We start from the raw sequence: 13,825 nt of genomic DNA on the forward strand, positions 1-13,825 counted from the left end.
TTTCTTTCTTTCCCTTTTTTTTTTCTTCTTCTTTTCATTCATATAATGATATATCAGCCAGAGAAAGAGTGTAATAGTAAATTACCGTCTATTTCAAATTTACTAAGTTCTTCACCGCCTATTCTGAATCTATCACCTCCTTCACCTCTTTTACCTTCAACGCCTCCACATTCTAGTAAATCATTTAATTCGTATCTTTCTTCACCAAGATTGCCTTCTATTTCACCTATATTGTCTCCAATTCATTCACCGACACATACTTTCCTGAATACAAGTATACAGCAATTATCAATCAGTACAAGTCAGACTATTCCTCCTATTCAAGGGGACGATCCCCCACAACGATTACGTTTACCTTCAACATCATCCATTTACAATCATAATCAGCCTATTTCACCAAAGACTCTGTTTAATGATACCTACAATCAAAAATCATCTAATCCATGGAACTCCTCTCATCATACTCCCTCTTTTACTACTATGATTGAAAACTCACCACAGTCATCTCAAATGATAGTAGAGGATTCAACAATAAGTGATTCTGAATATCTTTGTGCGACTTCTCAATATAATAGACCTAGATCAACTTCAACTGTTTCAGAGCCTGTTCCTTGTACAAAATCGTCAATAACAACTATAACTCTAAATGATCGTGAAGACAAATACGACGACGACGACGACGACGAAGAAGTAGAAGAGAAAGAAACGGTCATGTCATCAAAATCTGTGGCCTCTACACAACTTGTATTTGATTCTTTTGGTCAACCAAAACAAAAAAGAAGAAGAGGTAGACCTCCTATCTCAAAAAATATAAGTAGCAATTCTAATCAAGATAACGAAGATAATAATAATAAAAGCTGGACTTTTCTAACGCCTACTGTATGGGATGTATTCATTTCTGAAGAACAAAAAGAACGAGAGTTAAAGGCGAATCAAAAGGAACAACAATTAATGATGTCTTGGTCTTCTTCAAAAAAGGAAAATAAACAAGTCCTATTGAATACACATGATGAAAGTAGAGGAGGCGATTCTCTCATGAACAATTCAATGGCTGCCTTTACAAATTCTAAGATGGATACTATTTTACATATGCCACGCAAAAAAAGAGGTAGAAAGCCAAAGACTCATATTATTGGTAATTCCTGTTTTGTGTGGAAAGACTTGACCTCTACAAGATCTTCTTCATCAGCAGAGAAGTCTCAAAAATGAGTATATAAATATATGTATGTACACATATATATATATACGCACACACATACACACACACACACACACACATATATATATATATATATAACAGAAAAGGAAAAAAAAAAGATATCTCAACCTCTTAGATGATGCATGTATTTTATTCTATTCTAGTTTATTTTATTTTATTTTATTTTTTTGTATATACAAACATAAGGTTATTATACATAAATATCCATTTTTTTTATACCATTTATAATCAAATAAAACGATACAGGAACATTTGGAAATCAAGGAAAACAGTGTAACATACCTTATCTAATTTTGATTTGCTTAATTTTTACAGTTAAAATTGAAAGTTATAGTTTTCATTTTACAGTCACGTTAGCTGCTTTATTATACACCCTCTCTCATAATGATGTCTCACTGAGAAAATGTATATTAGATGTCATATTTGTTGAAATAGTCTTACATTTATGGAAAATTTAAAAAGTTGAAAATAGATTCTATTAGAATTGGTTGAAACTTACAAGTCCTAACTAACATAAATGATTTGCTTTTATCTCTTTATTTTAAGATTAGCGAAAATGTAAAGAAATATGTATTTTGCTAGCTGTTGTGATAGTTTGATCTTCTTTAATCGAAGGTAGTTAAAAGAAAAAAAAAAAAAAAAGGGAGAAAAGGATAAATTACATTTCTTATTTGGTATTTTCATGTCTAACTGATCAATTTCTGTTGCCCACGTGGATATTGAATCAAGTGTCCTATGCAATTATTTATATCTTATGGGAAATGCTGTCATTACCATAAAAGTAATATCCTATGTAATTACCCCAGGTTAAGCCCATATATATAAATATGTACGATACCCTCTAAGATACATCACGTATGATTATAATCTAGCATGCTCTATCATCACCTAAAGAATAAAATACTATATTTACATGCTCTTATTTAACAATGTTCGTTATTGAGTTCTGTATGTCAGTTAAATGTTCTAAGCTTCATAGAATAATCCCTTTATTTTTATTGTGTAATAAATGATAGTTTATTTCTACAGTCTTAGTTATATAGAAACTACTACAATCATAACACATACTATTCTTTTGTCTTGTTTATACTTCTACCAGTTGTATTGTACAATAATAATATATCATTTTCAGGCAATCATCTATATTCATCATATACATATATATAATGCTAGCAATTCGTTTTAGTCTTTATATATGTATATGTATAAATCTTTAATCCTTAATAAACATATTAAAAGGTCTCAGAGTATTTTACCTTGTTCTCTTCCCTTCCCTTTTCTTTAAAAAAAAAAAACTCATCTAAACCACTACACTTATTACCTAGTCTATTATACCATATCTATTGATTATTTTATTTAATAATATTCTGTAGCCCCTCCCACTAAAATGGATATTGAATTCTCTTCCTGGTACGCCAGCCAGTTTTATAAATATCGATAGTCCTTTGGCACCAGGTGCCCGTATTCTATCTGTAAAGTCATCTATTTCTAGCATTGGTTGTAGAGAAAAGCATATTTAAATATGAGAAGGCTTTGTAAAGATTGTACATACTGTAACTATGCATACCTATTCTTTTCAGCAAATATATGTTTGTTCGTGTGTTTGCAGAATGATGAAAATTTTTATATCACAAGATGTCTTAACAAAGATTTTTTTTTTGCGGAAGTTTGGCTTTCGTTAACTGCTTACCAAAGAAGAGGATCTAGTATTCTGACTGCAGAAAGACGTGAGTTCATCAATCAATACCTTCAAGATTGCTGTGACTTGTCAAACTATGAGCTTGTTGTACGGACAACAAACTTCGTTAATCAAAGGAATTAAAGATATATATATGGAGTACACATGTAATCTTATTTGATAATCATTTTCGATGTGTAATCAATGTTCTTTCAGCTATTCTAACTTGAATATCCGAATTGAAATCAAAAAGAGAAGCAGAAAGTGTATTTGCAGAAATGACATTAAATGAAATTCATGGAACCATTACTCCCCTTGCTTCTAACTTTAAACAAGCTTTATTCAAAAGAATAACGGTAACCAGCAAGATTAGGGTCCAATTTTTTTTACCCTATTTTTATTCGTGCCATAGACGCTCCTATACCTATGTTATTGTCATATCCAAGATCATATCAATCCTGGAGAAACAATATTTATTATGATGTGAAAGCAAATCCAATTGAACATTTTAAGACCTTTTTTTTTTAAGCTTGCTCAATTATTTAACAAAAACTTTATGTCAAAACATTCTTGATCATTTCTGGACCACTACCTATTCCGGAGATAAACTCGCTTTATGAGCAACCATCATTATCATGAATTCTCCTGAGATTAGACCACAAGAGGAAGGAGGATTACGTTTTAAAGGAACGATTTAGACAGATGGTGTGGAAGTTACCATAATAATAAAAAGAAAAAAAGAACAGACAAACAAGGCTGATAGATACACAACACGATATAGTATTCAAGTGGAGTAGGCTCAGTACATCGATGAAATAAATATACAGCACTATACAGATCTTGTTGGCATATACATTACTGTAGACCCTGGACGTCGTGACTTATTGTATTTTGTACGTGTAAATCCTACTTTAGAAGAGCTCATCAAGTATAGGGTACTCCAAGCCATTCCTAAACAAGTCACCGAAAAGAGTCAGGTATCGTCGAATATTAGAAAATCTAAAAAAAAAACACAAGCTGTCTTTGATGCGGAAAGAACCTTACAAAACTCTCGAACATTATTTTTAGAAATATTTGGCGAGTATTTAACAAATAGGTTATTGGTAACTGAATGTCTTTCAAATCATTATGCTCAAACTACAACAAGTCACCGTACTTTACATCCTATATGAAATTCCAGTGCCCTTATGTTGTCTCTAGAAGACGCTGTAGAAGAAGATCATAAAACAGCGGTCCAAAATCAAGACGAAGATGCTAATTAACTCCTGTCTAGTTATCACTAGACACCAACGTGGTAAATTTCAGCTTGATTTTTTTTTATTGTAGTGCGTATTTTTCCTTTCCTAACAAAAAAAAAAAAAAAAAAAAAAAAAAAAAAGGTTCGTGACTGGGATTCTTTTTTAGTAAAAATGACTCAAGTTATATTTTTATTTATATATTTTATATTTTTTTTTTTTTTTTGTTTCGACTCGGTTCAATTACTCCCTTCTCTCTTTGCTTATTTTTATTTTATTTATTTATTTTTAAATAATAATAATAATAATAAAAAAAAAGGTCAAATTATTCTTTAATTAAAACAAGCAAAGAATGGATACTCAACAGGTGGCTTCTAAGCCTACTACATTATTAATACAGCCAGATAAACTTTCATTTACACAGCAAAATAGAAAAGAAAAATCCACAATACATCAACAACTAAATGACCTCATATTTGGATCGGTAAAATAGAACAGTATTTAATCTTTATTAAAGAATAATCATATATATGTATATCTGTGAAATATATATATCTGTATATATGAATGACATGTAATAGATTGCTGGCATGATTGGAAAACTCGTTGAGTATCCATTTGATACCATTAAAGTTAGACTTCAAACACAGCCTTTGGATCAACCATTCTTTTCGGGCCCTTGGGATTGTTTTAAAAAGACGATTAAACAAGAAGGCTTTAAAAGTTTATTTACAGTGAGTTTATTTTCTTTTTATACATATGTATATATGTATATATATATATGATAAGCAATTATTTTGACATGTTACACATGTATATATGTATATATATATTAGGGTTTATCATCTCCATTGATAGGATCCATGGTAGAAAATGCTGCATTATTTGTTGGTTATCGTCAAGTTCAACGTATGATTCGAGACTTTTCAATGACAGATGAGGAACGCAAGAAGATGCTCTATTTACCTGAAGATAAACTACCCCCTTTATCAATGAGTCAATTAATATTGGCAGGAGCAGCCTCTGGCGCAATCGCGTCATTTGTATTAACACCTGTAGAATTAATTAAATGTAAACTTCAGGTTCAATTAGGTAATCAAACTAATGTGCAAGGTGTACGATTCACGGGTCCCTTTCATGTCATTCGTCATGTGATGCAAACTCATGGACTACCCGGATTTTATAGAGGATTTTTAGCCACTCTTTTAAGAGAGGCCGGTGGTGGTGCTTTCTGGTTTGGTGCTTATGAATATACGTGTGCTGAATTTATTAAATATAGACAAAAAAGGACAGGAGAGATGATAACCAAGAAAGATTTATCTGCTCCAGAATTGATGCTTGGCGGTGCATTAGGCGGTATGGCTTATAACATGTCTCTTTTCCCTGTGGATGTGATAAAATCGCAAATGCAGACGGATGAACAATTACTGGTAGGTAATTGTCAACGTTCCTTTTTCCAAACAGCAAAAGAACTGTATACAGTAGGTGGCTACAGAGCTTTTTATAGAGGTTGCGGTATTACAGTGGCTCGTAGTGCGCCAACATCAGCTATTATTTTCTTGACTTATGTAAGTATTTATACACACATATACGTATTTTTTTTTTTTTACTCATTTATATGAATATAGGAAACACTTTCTCGTCACTTTGGTTAAAACAATAATACCCCCTTTCTTCCCTTTTTTATTTCATTATAATGATATTCTTATCTTTTTGTTTTTATATGTTTTTTTTTTGTGTGTGTAATAAAATGTATCTTTAAAATATAAGAGCAGATGTATCTATGGTTAGTATGTAAGATAGGTCTATATTAGATTAGTTATTAAGATAAATTAATGGAAAAAACAAACAAAAAAAAATGATTGTAAATATAAACAACTGGCTTTTTTGCGAGCTTATTGCAATTTGTATACAAATAGATAAACTAATATTTATATGATAGTATTTCAATAATTTACAAAGTTCCTTGTATGTCTTCCTTTTTTTTTTTTCTAATGCTGTAATAGTCTTATTATGAATAAGAAAAGAAAAAAATAAGACTCTATTTTATCATAGGCTTTTATGGAAATGAGAGGATATATAGATAGAATGAAAGGGTCTAGCAAGTCAAATACATAAATAGTAAACACATATTTCTAAATAGAATCAATATTATTCATTTTTAAATGGGTTAAAGTAGATTGTCTTTTCAGCAACTAAAATTTCTATATGTATATTCTACTTTCCTTTTATTTCCTATAATACTCCAAGCACCTTTTATTATAAAATGAGTCCCAATTAAAAATAGTGTAGCAGATGTATTCGAAAGCTTTAGCTAAAAAACAAAAAAAAATAAGTGCACAGTGTTCTAGCGATTTCAGAAATTTAGTTCGCGGTCTCTGACCTTAGACTTTGTGCCCACTGCCATTCACTTTGCGCCCATTACCATTTAACTTTGTGGCCTCGGACAAAAGAGTTTGTGGAGACATTTCTGAAAATGACAATCAACCAAAATTTCCCAGGTACCAAAAATAACACATTTATTTATTAAAAAAAAAAAAAAAAAAAAATAAAAAATAAAAAAAGAAAAAAAGCTTACTGAGGAGTAATTATTCTTATTATACAGATGCATACATATTATGGATTATAGTTTTTCCTAATAATGCTTATCCGGCAAATATAAAACAACTGAATATGTGGTTTTTGATTCCTGCATATTATTAATATATAAAAGAAAAAAAAAAGGACCAAAAAGCATTACTGTCTATTTAAAAGCTACAGTATGTATTATCAAAAAAAAAAAAAAAAAAAAAAGGCGTATATATGTATATCAGTATATGACGACTTTTTTTTTCTTCTATATAGTACAGCTTGACGAGTATAGTATTCATTTTTATATTTAGAATAACAGAAGATACAGGGAGAGAGAAAAAAAAAAAAGAGAGAAGGAAGGAAGCTTTTCATTTACTTTATCAATTACTTCAACTTATTAAAAATATATGCGGAATTCTTCTGTATAAGTATAAAAGCCTATGTAAAGTCATTATACAATTACAGTAGAACTACTGATATGCTCAACAAGCTTTATAAGAGAGAATCCCCTTTTTTAATATTACAATTCATTTTTATCTCTAATGTAATTATAATTTAAAATGATCGTCATAAAAAAAAAGGTTTCACCGCTATCTCCAATCTTTTTTTTTTTTCACTCATTCAAAATAAAGTATATGACATATAAAGTTATCAAATATAATTACATAAGACAAGATCAAGATCATCAAGGGTTTACTCTTATACTAAATGTGTATATATGGTATCAGATTACCCTTTTTTAATGAGCCAAACGGAGTTAGTAATCAGAACAAACCTTTTTTACTTTAAGCATTATTAATACAACAAATTGTTTCGAATTATTCATAATATCCAAATAATTTCATGTAGCAATCACAAATGATTATGACTTCATTATTAAAAAAGATCGATATAAAATTTGACTATTTGTATATATATATATTTTTTTCTTTATGTCAATGATAGATAATAATGATGATACTTGTATATAAAAGCAATTTTATTAATTATGTTCTTTTAATATGAAACATTATGTAAAATATCTTTAAAAATTTTTATTATTAATAATAACAATATATATAAAAGAAAAAAAAAAAAGACATATTCAATCACTAAATACTAGGTTGGGATAGTTAACGTTCCCTTCCACCTCTTTAATGAGCAGTAGCATTACAAGTATTATTCAAACGAGTAAAATTACCAATCTCACTACCATATGTAGTAATGATATTTTGGAAAGCAGTATCGTTAAGAGTATTAAGAGCATCAGAACTATTAACAAGGAGTACTTGACCGACAGTTTGTTCATTTATAGCACGAGGAACAAAGAAGTGATTGCTGCCATTACTGGGTTTATTTGTGACAAAGGAAAAGTTTGAAGCTGAACATAAGATGGTACTATAGTTGCCATTTGTTTGATTAGATAGCTTGAAGTTAATATTGCCTCTGAAATCGGGACCATGAGGTAAAGGATTACTAGAGTTACCACTTTTCCATACCGTATTGAGCATCTCGAGGTGGTTAGTCGTACGACCTTTAGAAGAAGAAGAAGAAGAAGGGATAGAGAACAGAGCAGTAAAATTGGCATCGGTAGGAGAGGAACCATTCTCAAGAGTCATGAGGCCACTCAAGGTAATATTAGCACTCTCAGAGGCCTTGCTTGTCATATTGTACCATCCAAATTCAAAAGAAGGTTGAATGTATACAGTATTCGTGTTGTTACCAGAAATATATATTTGAGGGCAACTAACACTCATATTATAAAGTTGAGATATAATATCATACTTGAATAACATAGAGGTTGCCATACCAGCAATATACCCTATAATTTCATATATATATATAAAAGATTAGAAGGAAAGAAAATAAAATAAAATAAAGCCTTTTTTTTTGACATAGACATATAGAATCATTTACATGTGCCATTAATAGAAGATAAATTAAAGGACTCTTGTGCCATAGCACCAACAATAAGCATAGAGACTGCAATAATAATTTTGTTAAACTTCATTTTTTGTTGTTGTTTTTTTTATTATTATTGTATAAAATAATAAGAGAAAAACAAATAAAAAAAAAACTAGAGTCTGATATACCTTTATATATGTGTATTTTCACATTTACTTCATGGCTTTTATTTCCTTTAATTGGAGAAGGAGCAAATTAGCGCCGAAAAAAAAAAAAAAAAAAAAAAAAAGGCATGAAATATGTCAAAATTTTATTTCCCAGAAAAAAAAACATTGATTGACAGTTTAACAAAAAATATGCAATACAGAATAAAATATTCATCTTTTTTGACATGTATTTATAAAGAAGGAAAGGTAAAAAAAAATATATATATATTTATATACATATACATATTTATATATATAAAAATAAAAATAAAAAAAAAAAGTGAAATACACATATATAATATACCGTATACATATTTTTTATGGTTGTTGTTGGGATGAGAAATCCCAAGGGTTTAATAATAACTCCATCATGGATTCATTAGGTGAATTAGGGATAACTGGGTCCATAGGAAAAGAAGAAGGATCAATCATCATAGGTTGTTGCGTAGTAATTGGTATCATATATGGATTTTGGGTATTGTTGCTCATCACAGGAGCCGAGAATCTATTATTCCGTACTGCTATTGCATGCAAATTTTGTGAAGTAGGATCTATAGATAACACATTGTTTGTAGATGATGCCGTCACATTGGTTAAATCTGGAGGCGTTGCATTTGTTAACGTGTGACGACGTGGGTTAATATAGGGTCGAGATGAGGTTCGATTTGTTCTTTGAGAAGGAACTACGAATTCACCAATAGAAGAGGCACTACGTCGTAATACTGATTTTCTTGAAAGTGAAGTTGTTCGTCGTGGTGTAATAGGAAGCATAGATGGAGGATTTCCATTAATACTATTATTGCTATTGAATTCAATACCAGTAAATTGGCTAGTGGTAGGTGATGATGGCTGGGAATAGCTTGTTATGCCTCGCTGTTGCTGTTGCTGTTGTTGTTGTTGTTGCTGTTGCTGTTGTTGTTGCTGTTGCTGTTGCTGTATTTGTTGTTGATAAAAATAAGGTGATTGTTGATACATAGATCCTAATAAAGGTGCTGAGAGTCTATTATTAGCATAAGGTGATCTACCCGTTGATCTCATACGATGATTTGCAACTTCTGAGGAATTAAATACAGCGCTTGATTGCATAAGATAAGATGCATCGGATACTGGGAATTGAAGAGACGATCTAGAATGACGTTTTCTTACAGTAGGCGTAGGCATATTTGGACTATGAGGCGAATTTAATGCAGAAGGCATTAGTGGTGAAGATCGAGTCGATGAAGTGTTAGAAGGCGATGCAATATGTAGTTCAGAACGATCTAAAGAATTATGATGCTCAATGGTTGTCATTTCTAATTCAGTCACTGGCGATTTGAGGATAATAATTTTTAACATTGAGCATGTTTGTTCATAAATATCATTTATTGGCTCAGAAATGTTATATATATTTCGAGAAGCACGTAAAATTGTAATAGCAGCTGTCAAACAATAAATGATTTGCTGATGTCCTCGTATGAATTTATAAAATATATCTAACCCTTCTTTTTTTATGATATAATCTACGATATGGGGAATACTTTTAGCAGAGGATAGGCATTGAGAGATATATGTGCTATGCTGTTCTATCATGTAATTATCAGTTAATATGTATGGTCTATAAAGAAGAACTTTGACCAAATGGTATATTAAATGGATGAAGGAAACATATATGTCTCCCTTTCCCATATCCGGTATACTAGCTCCTAATTTTGAGAGGGCATTTTCTAAATTGGCAAATTGTTTGATTTCATTAGATTTGTTTCTATTATTCTCGTTTCTGCCTCCATATTTGAGTCGCATCAATTGAAGTACAGATGCTAGAATATGCACTACTTTGGATAACCAATGAAAATTAAAAATTGCGTTCGAATCATTGCCAGATTCATCTGGAAGGACGTGAGGATAGTTGACAGTGCATTTTTCACTTTGATCATATAATTCCAAGCCCTGTTCAGTACTATATATTTATATATACATACATAAACACACATATATTTATGTATATATATATATATATATATATATATATATATATACATATATATATGTACGTATTATTCAATTTAGATATATTAATTATTCACTTGTTTACTCTAATCAAACCTCATTAAAACTTCATAAGCATAAAGGGCCCAAAAAGTTCTTCTCCTATATTCCAGCTCATACTCACCAAAAGTTGAATGAGTATTATCAGGTAGTTCTCTTGATAAACCTAGATCACTAGACATTTTAACAGCCAATTGTAAGAAAAATTTTGTTCTCCAAAAGAAGCCCGGTCTATGAATAGTTTCATGATATTTAATTAATAATAAAAATGCCTGAACAGACGAAAGTCTTGGACTATCTGAATACATATCAATTAGTCCAAGTGCTGTTTTATAAAAAGACCATCCTGGAGGATCATTAGTTACTTGTTGTTGTGGGACAAATTTTGACGCGACTGCATAAATAGCATTCAACAATAAAATAGATGGTTGGGGTTGCGTAAGAAAAGCTTTATAGATAAAAGGCATTGAAGGATGCAAATGATCAAAATAGATTTGAACAAGATCAAATCGTATAGCGGTTGGCAAGGATGATATAATAGGTTGATTTAATTCTGAATTCATATGTGTGTTATACAGTGGCTCTATACGGTCTATTCGTGCTGGATAGTCTGGTATATATGATGCATGCCCAATTGCAGTAACATCAAGATGCGTATTTATTTCAATACTAGGATCTAAATAATTATTAATTTCCATTTTTTGGTTATTAATTCTAAAAATAAATAAATAAATAAATACCCTTTTCTTCATAATTTTTATGAACATCTGGATGTATATCTTTTGAAGAAAATTCAAGTATTTGTAAAATATTATCAATTGTCCTTAATCTAGTTTCAAAAGGCTCCAAATACTTCTTTGGAGGTCCCCTTTTAGGCGTGACATTTGAGAAGATACATTCTGTTGAAGATTTTTGACACCTGGCACAAGGTTGAGCTCCATCACAACGCACCTAAAAATAAGTAAATTACGCTGAGTTTAATGATCAAAAAGAAAAAAAAATGGAATTATGCTCAGTGAAACTTGACGAGTTGAAAGTGTAAAATAATAATAAAAATATGCAGTTATATAATGCGATTATATCAGGTAGTCAAAAAAAAAAAAAAAAAAAAAAAAAAAAAAGGTACGAGCAAATAAAAATAGGAGCCAAGTAAAAAAAAAAAAAAAAAAAATGGCTTTTACATTGAAGTTAAATTACCTTTCTTTTTCTACATTCATCGCATGCCCGACTCACTTTGTTTCGTTTAATTCCACTGTTCGAAGATAATCGGTTCTTACGTTCCGGTAATTCTGGCGTGGGTGGTGATGAGTCGTCCATTCTGGCATTGTTTTATGGTCTAAACTCAAATTGCTTTATTTTTTATCCTTTTTTTTTTTCTTCTCTCCTCGTATTTTGTCTATTAACTGTAAAAAAGGAAATCGGGTATAAAAAAAAAAGATATAACGAAAAAAATTATTGTAAAAAATTATCTTCTGTTTGAAAAGAAAATCGCTTTTTCTTTTATAAAAAAAAAATAGGTTTCAGACTGAGTTTTTTTTTTATTATATTTTATTTTAATAAAGAATTACCAAGTTTTCTTTAGTAATAAAATGATGCTTACCACAGTTATAAAGTACTCATAATTTACATTTATTCTTCCGAGGTTAAACTTATTTTTTATCAGCTAAAATAACCTTAGATCCTAGAATTTTCATGACTGTTGTTATTATTAACATGTTAGGCTGCTTTAGATTATTTTGTATAGTTTAATTCAAGATTTATCACTATAACTAATTCAGGATTTTATTTCTTTTTACGCTTATGCATTGTAATATTATAAGGTAAGCTATTTATCTCTTTTTATTTATATAAAGAAAATAAAAAGATTCAACTCAGTCATGATGAAATTATAGTCTTTTATTAAAAAAAAATCTTTCCTTGAACATAACTTACTATTTATTATACAATTTGATGCTATAGATCAATTATTATTGTGTTTTCCAAATTATTTGAAACATAAATTTGATTTTTTTGAAATACAAATTCAAGTTATTTGAAATAGAAATTCCATTTATTTGCAAAGATAAACGTAATTAATTGAAAAAAAAAGTCAAGTTGTTACGGATCTTAAAAAATAGGCTGAAATTTAATAAAATTGTTAAGACACTTTGTTCACCAGCTGAACGACACAAAAAAAAAGGATATGTTTTAGTCTAAAGACTAACAAAAGGTCATTCAGTTCGCCATATATTTATACTAATTTAGTTAGGGGTAAAAGGGGGGTGACTCTCTCTTTTTTTTATTATTATTTTTACAACAAAGTTAAACAACTAGATTTCCGTTTACTTTCTAAAGATACTATAACCACATACTTTTTTCACTCAAAGAATAAAACCGGCTTCTTAATAATACAGTTGAAACTGTTTTATGTGTTCCGTATGTAATTATTCAGTATCAAAAGGGTTTGTTTTGGCCTTATATTTTATAATAATTACAACAAACAACACTTAATATATCAAAGTCTGCTTATAAAAACCGTAAAATTTTTATTTTTATCACCTTTTCTTTCTTTTTTCTCTACCTGTTATTGCTATCATAGTATGAAACGTAAAAGGAAATTCCTCTCTGACCCTAAGGAAGAGGAGGTCACTCTTAAAAAAAAAGAGGTATGTAACAGAATAGGGAAATCATTACTTAATAGTATACACACTCATGGTGTCTTTGTAATAGCGAGTAAAACTCTTCCCAAACCTGCTACTACTACTACTACTACTGCCAACTATGATGAACTCCTAGAAGTCTCTGACGATGATTTACAACCTCAAATAAAACTTCGCAAGAGAACAAGTAAGTTTCATTATATTGAACTAATAAAGTAAAAACTGATAAAATATAAATTAAGGTCAAGAAAGCAGTACGGTATGGAATCGTGACGTGATGGCTGCTAAAAACATAAACTACATTTTTACATACATGTCACAACATAAAAATAAAAAGACCTCTTGAATTTCAAAGATCTTCTTAAATG

General features: G+C 30.0%; 6 protein-coding genes across 6 annotated transcripts; 4 read left to right on the forward strand and 2 right to left on the reverse strand.

Annotated features, from left to right (window-relative positions):
- The first annotated feature begins 14 nt into the window (after positions 1-14).
- On the forward strand, positions 15-1,334 carry BX663DRAFT_495762 (uncharacterized protein). Its single transcript, XM_051525688.1, has one exon. It carries the CDS (start codon positions 46-48, stop codon positions 1,207-1,209), a length of 1,164 nt encoding a protein of 387 aa, XP_051387381.1. The 5' UTR covers positions 15-45; the 3' UTR covers positions 1,210-1,334.
- Positions 1,335-2,670: 1,336 nt separating this feature from the next.
- BX663DRAFT_447620 (uncharacterized protein) lies at positions 2,671-2,996 on the forward strand (the record flags this gene model as incomplete). Its single annotated transcript, XM_051523700.1, has 1 exon — positions 2,671-2,996. A coding segment is annotated over exon 1 (255 nt), but the record flags the coding sequence as incomplete, so codon positions are not given.
- Positions 2,997-3,712: 716 nt separating this feature from the next.
- BX663DRAFT_420178 (uncharacterized protein) lies at positions 3,713-4,060 on the forward strand (the record flags this gene model as incomplete). Its single annotated transcript, XM_051522397.1, has 2 exons — positions 3,713-3,832; positions 3,980-4,060. Coding segments are annotated over 2 exons (201 nt in total), but the record flags the coding sequence as incomplete, so codon positions are not given.
- Positions 4,061-4,441: 381 nt separating this feature from the next.
- BX663DRAFT_466043 (mitochondrial carrier domain-containing protein) lies at positions 4,442-5,884 on the forward strand. Its single transcript, XM_051524050.1, has 4 exons — positions 4,442-4,616; positions 4,714-4,866; positions 4,969-5,700; positions 5,761-5,884. The coding sequence occupies exons 1-4, from the start codon at positions 4,485-4,487 to the stop codon at positions 5,785-5,787; spliced, it is 1,044 nt and encodes a 347-aa protein (XP_051387384.1). The 5' UTR covers positions 4,442-4,484; the 3' UTR covers positions 5,788-5,884.
- A 1,769-nt stretch (positions 5,885-7,653) lies between these two features.
- Positions 7,654-8,759, reverse strand: BX663DRAFT_557945 (uncharacterized protein). The gene is made up of 2 exons (XM_051531792.1): positions 8,600-8,759; positions 7,654-8,504 (listed from the first exon to the last, which is right to left on the reverse strand). The coding sequence occupies exons 1-2, from the start codon at positions 8,691-8,693 to the stop codon at positions 7,837-7,839; spliced, it is 762 nt and encodes a 253-aa protein (XP_051387385.1). The 5' UTR covers positions 8,694-8,759; the 3' UTR covers positions 7,654-7,836.
- A 291-nt stretch (positions 8,760-9,050) lies between these two features.
- On the reverse strand, positions 9,051-12,298 carry BX663DRAFT_495766 (fungal-specific transcription factor domain-containing protein). Its single transcript, XM_051525689.1, has 4 exons — positions 12,016-12,298; positions 11,559-11,769; positions 10,876-11,494; positions 9,051-10,729 (listed from the first exon to the last, which is right to left on the reverse strand). The coding sequence occupies exons 1-4, from the start codon at positions 12,133-12,135 to the stop codon at positions 9,112-9,114; spliced, it is 2,568 nt and encodes an 855-aa protein (XP_051387386.1). The 5' UTR covers positions 12,136-12,298; the 3' UTR covers positions 9,051-9,111.
- Positions 12,299-13,825: the final 1,527 nt, after the last annotated feature.

Source organism: Cokeromyces recurvatus, assembly GCF_025118155.1.
Source record: "Cokeromyces recurvatus strain NRRL 2243 chromosome Unknown BX663scaffold_2, whole genome shotgun sequence".
NCBI classification, from domain to species: domain Eukaryota; kingdom Fungi; phylum Mucoromycota; class Mucoromycetes; order Mucorales; family Mucoraceae; genus Cokeromyces; species Cokeromyces recurvatus.

Coding starts and splice junctions, on each gene's coding strand:
- BX663DRAFT_557945 (XM_051531792.1), bottom strand. CDS start 8,693: ATGAAGTTTAACAAAATTATTATTGCAGTCTCTATGCTTATTGTTGGT. Junction 8,505..8,599: donor ATCTTCTATTAATGGCACAT/GTAAATGATTCT, acceptor ATGAAATTATAG/GGTATATTGCTGGTATGGCA.
- BX663DRAFT_495766 (XM_051525689.1), bottom strand. CDS start 12,135: ATGGACGACTCATCACCACCCACGCCAGAATTACCGGAACGTAAGAAC. Junction 11,495..11,558: donor TAAAAATTATGAAGAAAAGG/GTATTTATTTAT, acceptor ATAATTATTTAG/ATCCTAGTATTGAAATAAAT. Junction 10,730..10,875: donor GCTTATGAAGTTTTAATGAG/GTTTGATTAGAG, acceptor ATAAATATATAG/TACTGAACAGGGCTTGGAAT.
- BX663DRAFT_466043 (XM_051524050.1), top strand. CDS start 4,485: ATGGATACTCAACAGGTGGCTTCTAAGCCTACTACATTATTAATACAG. Junction 4,867..4,968: donor GCTTTAAAAGTTTATTTACA/GTGAGTTTATTT, acceptor TATATATATTAG/GGTTTATCATCTCCATTGAT. Junction 5,701..5,760: donor CTATTATTTTCTTGACTTAT/GTAAGTATTTAT, acceptor ATATGAATATAG/GAAACACTTTCTCGTCACTT.
- BX663DRAFT_495762 (XM_051525688.1), top strand. CDS start 46: ATGATATATCAGCCAGAGAAAGAGTGTAATAGTAAATTACCGTCTATT.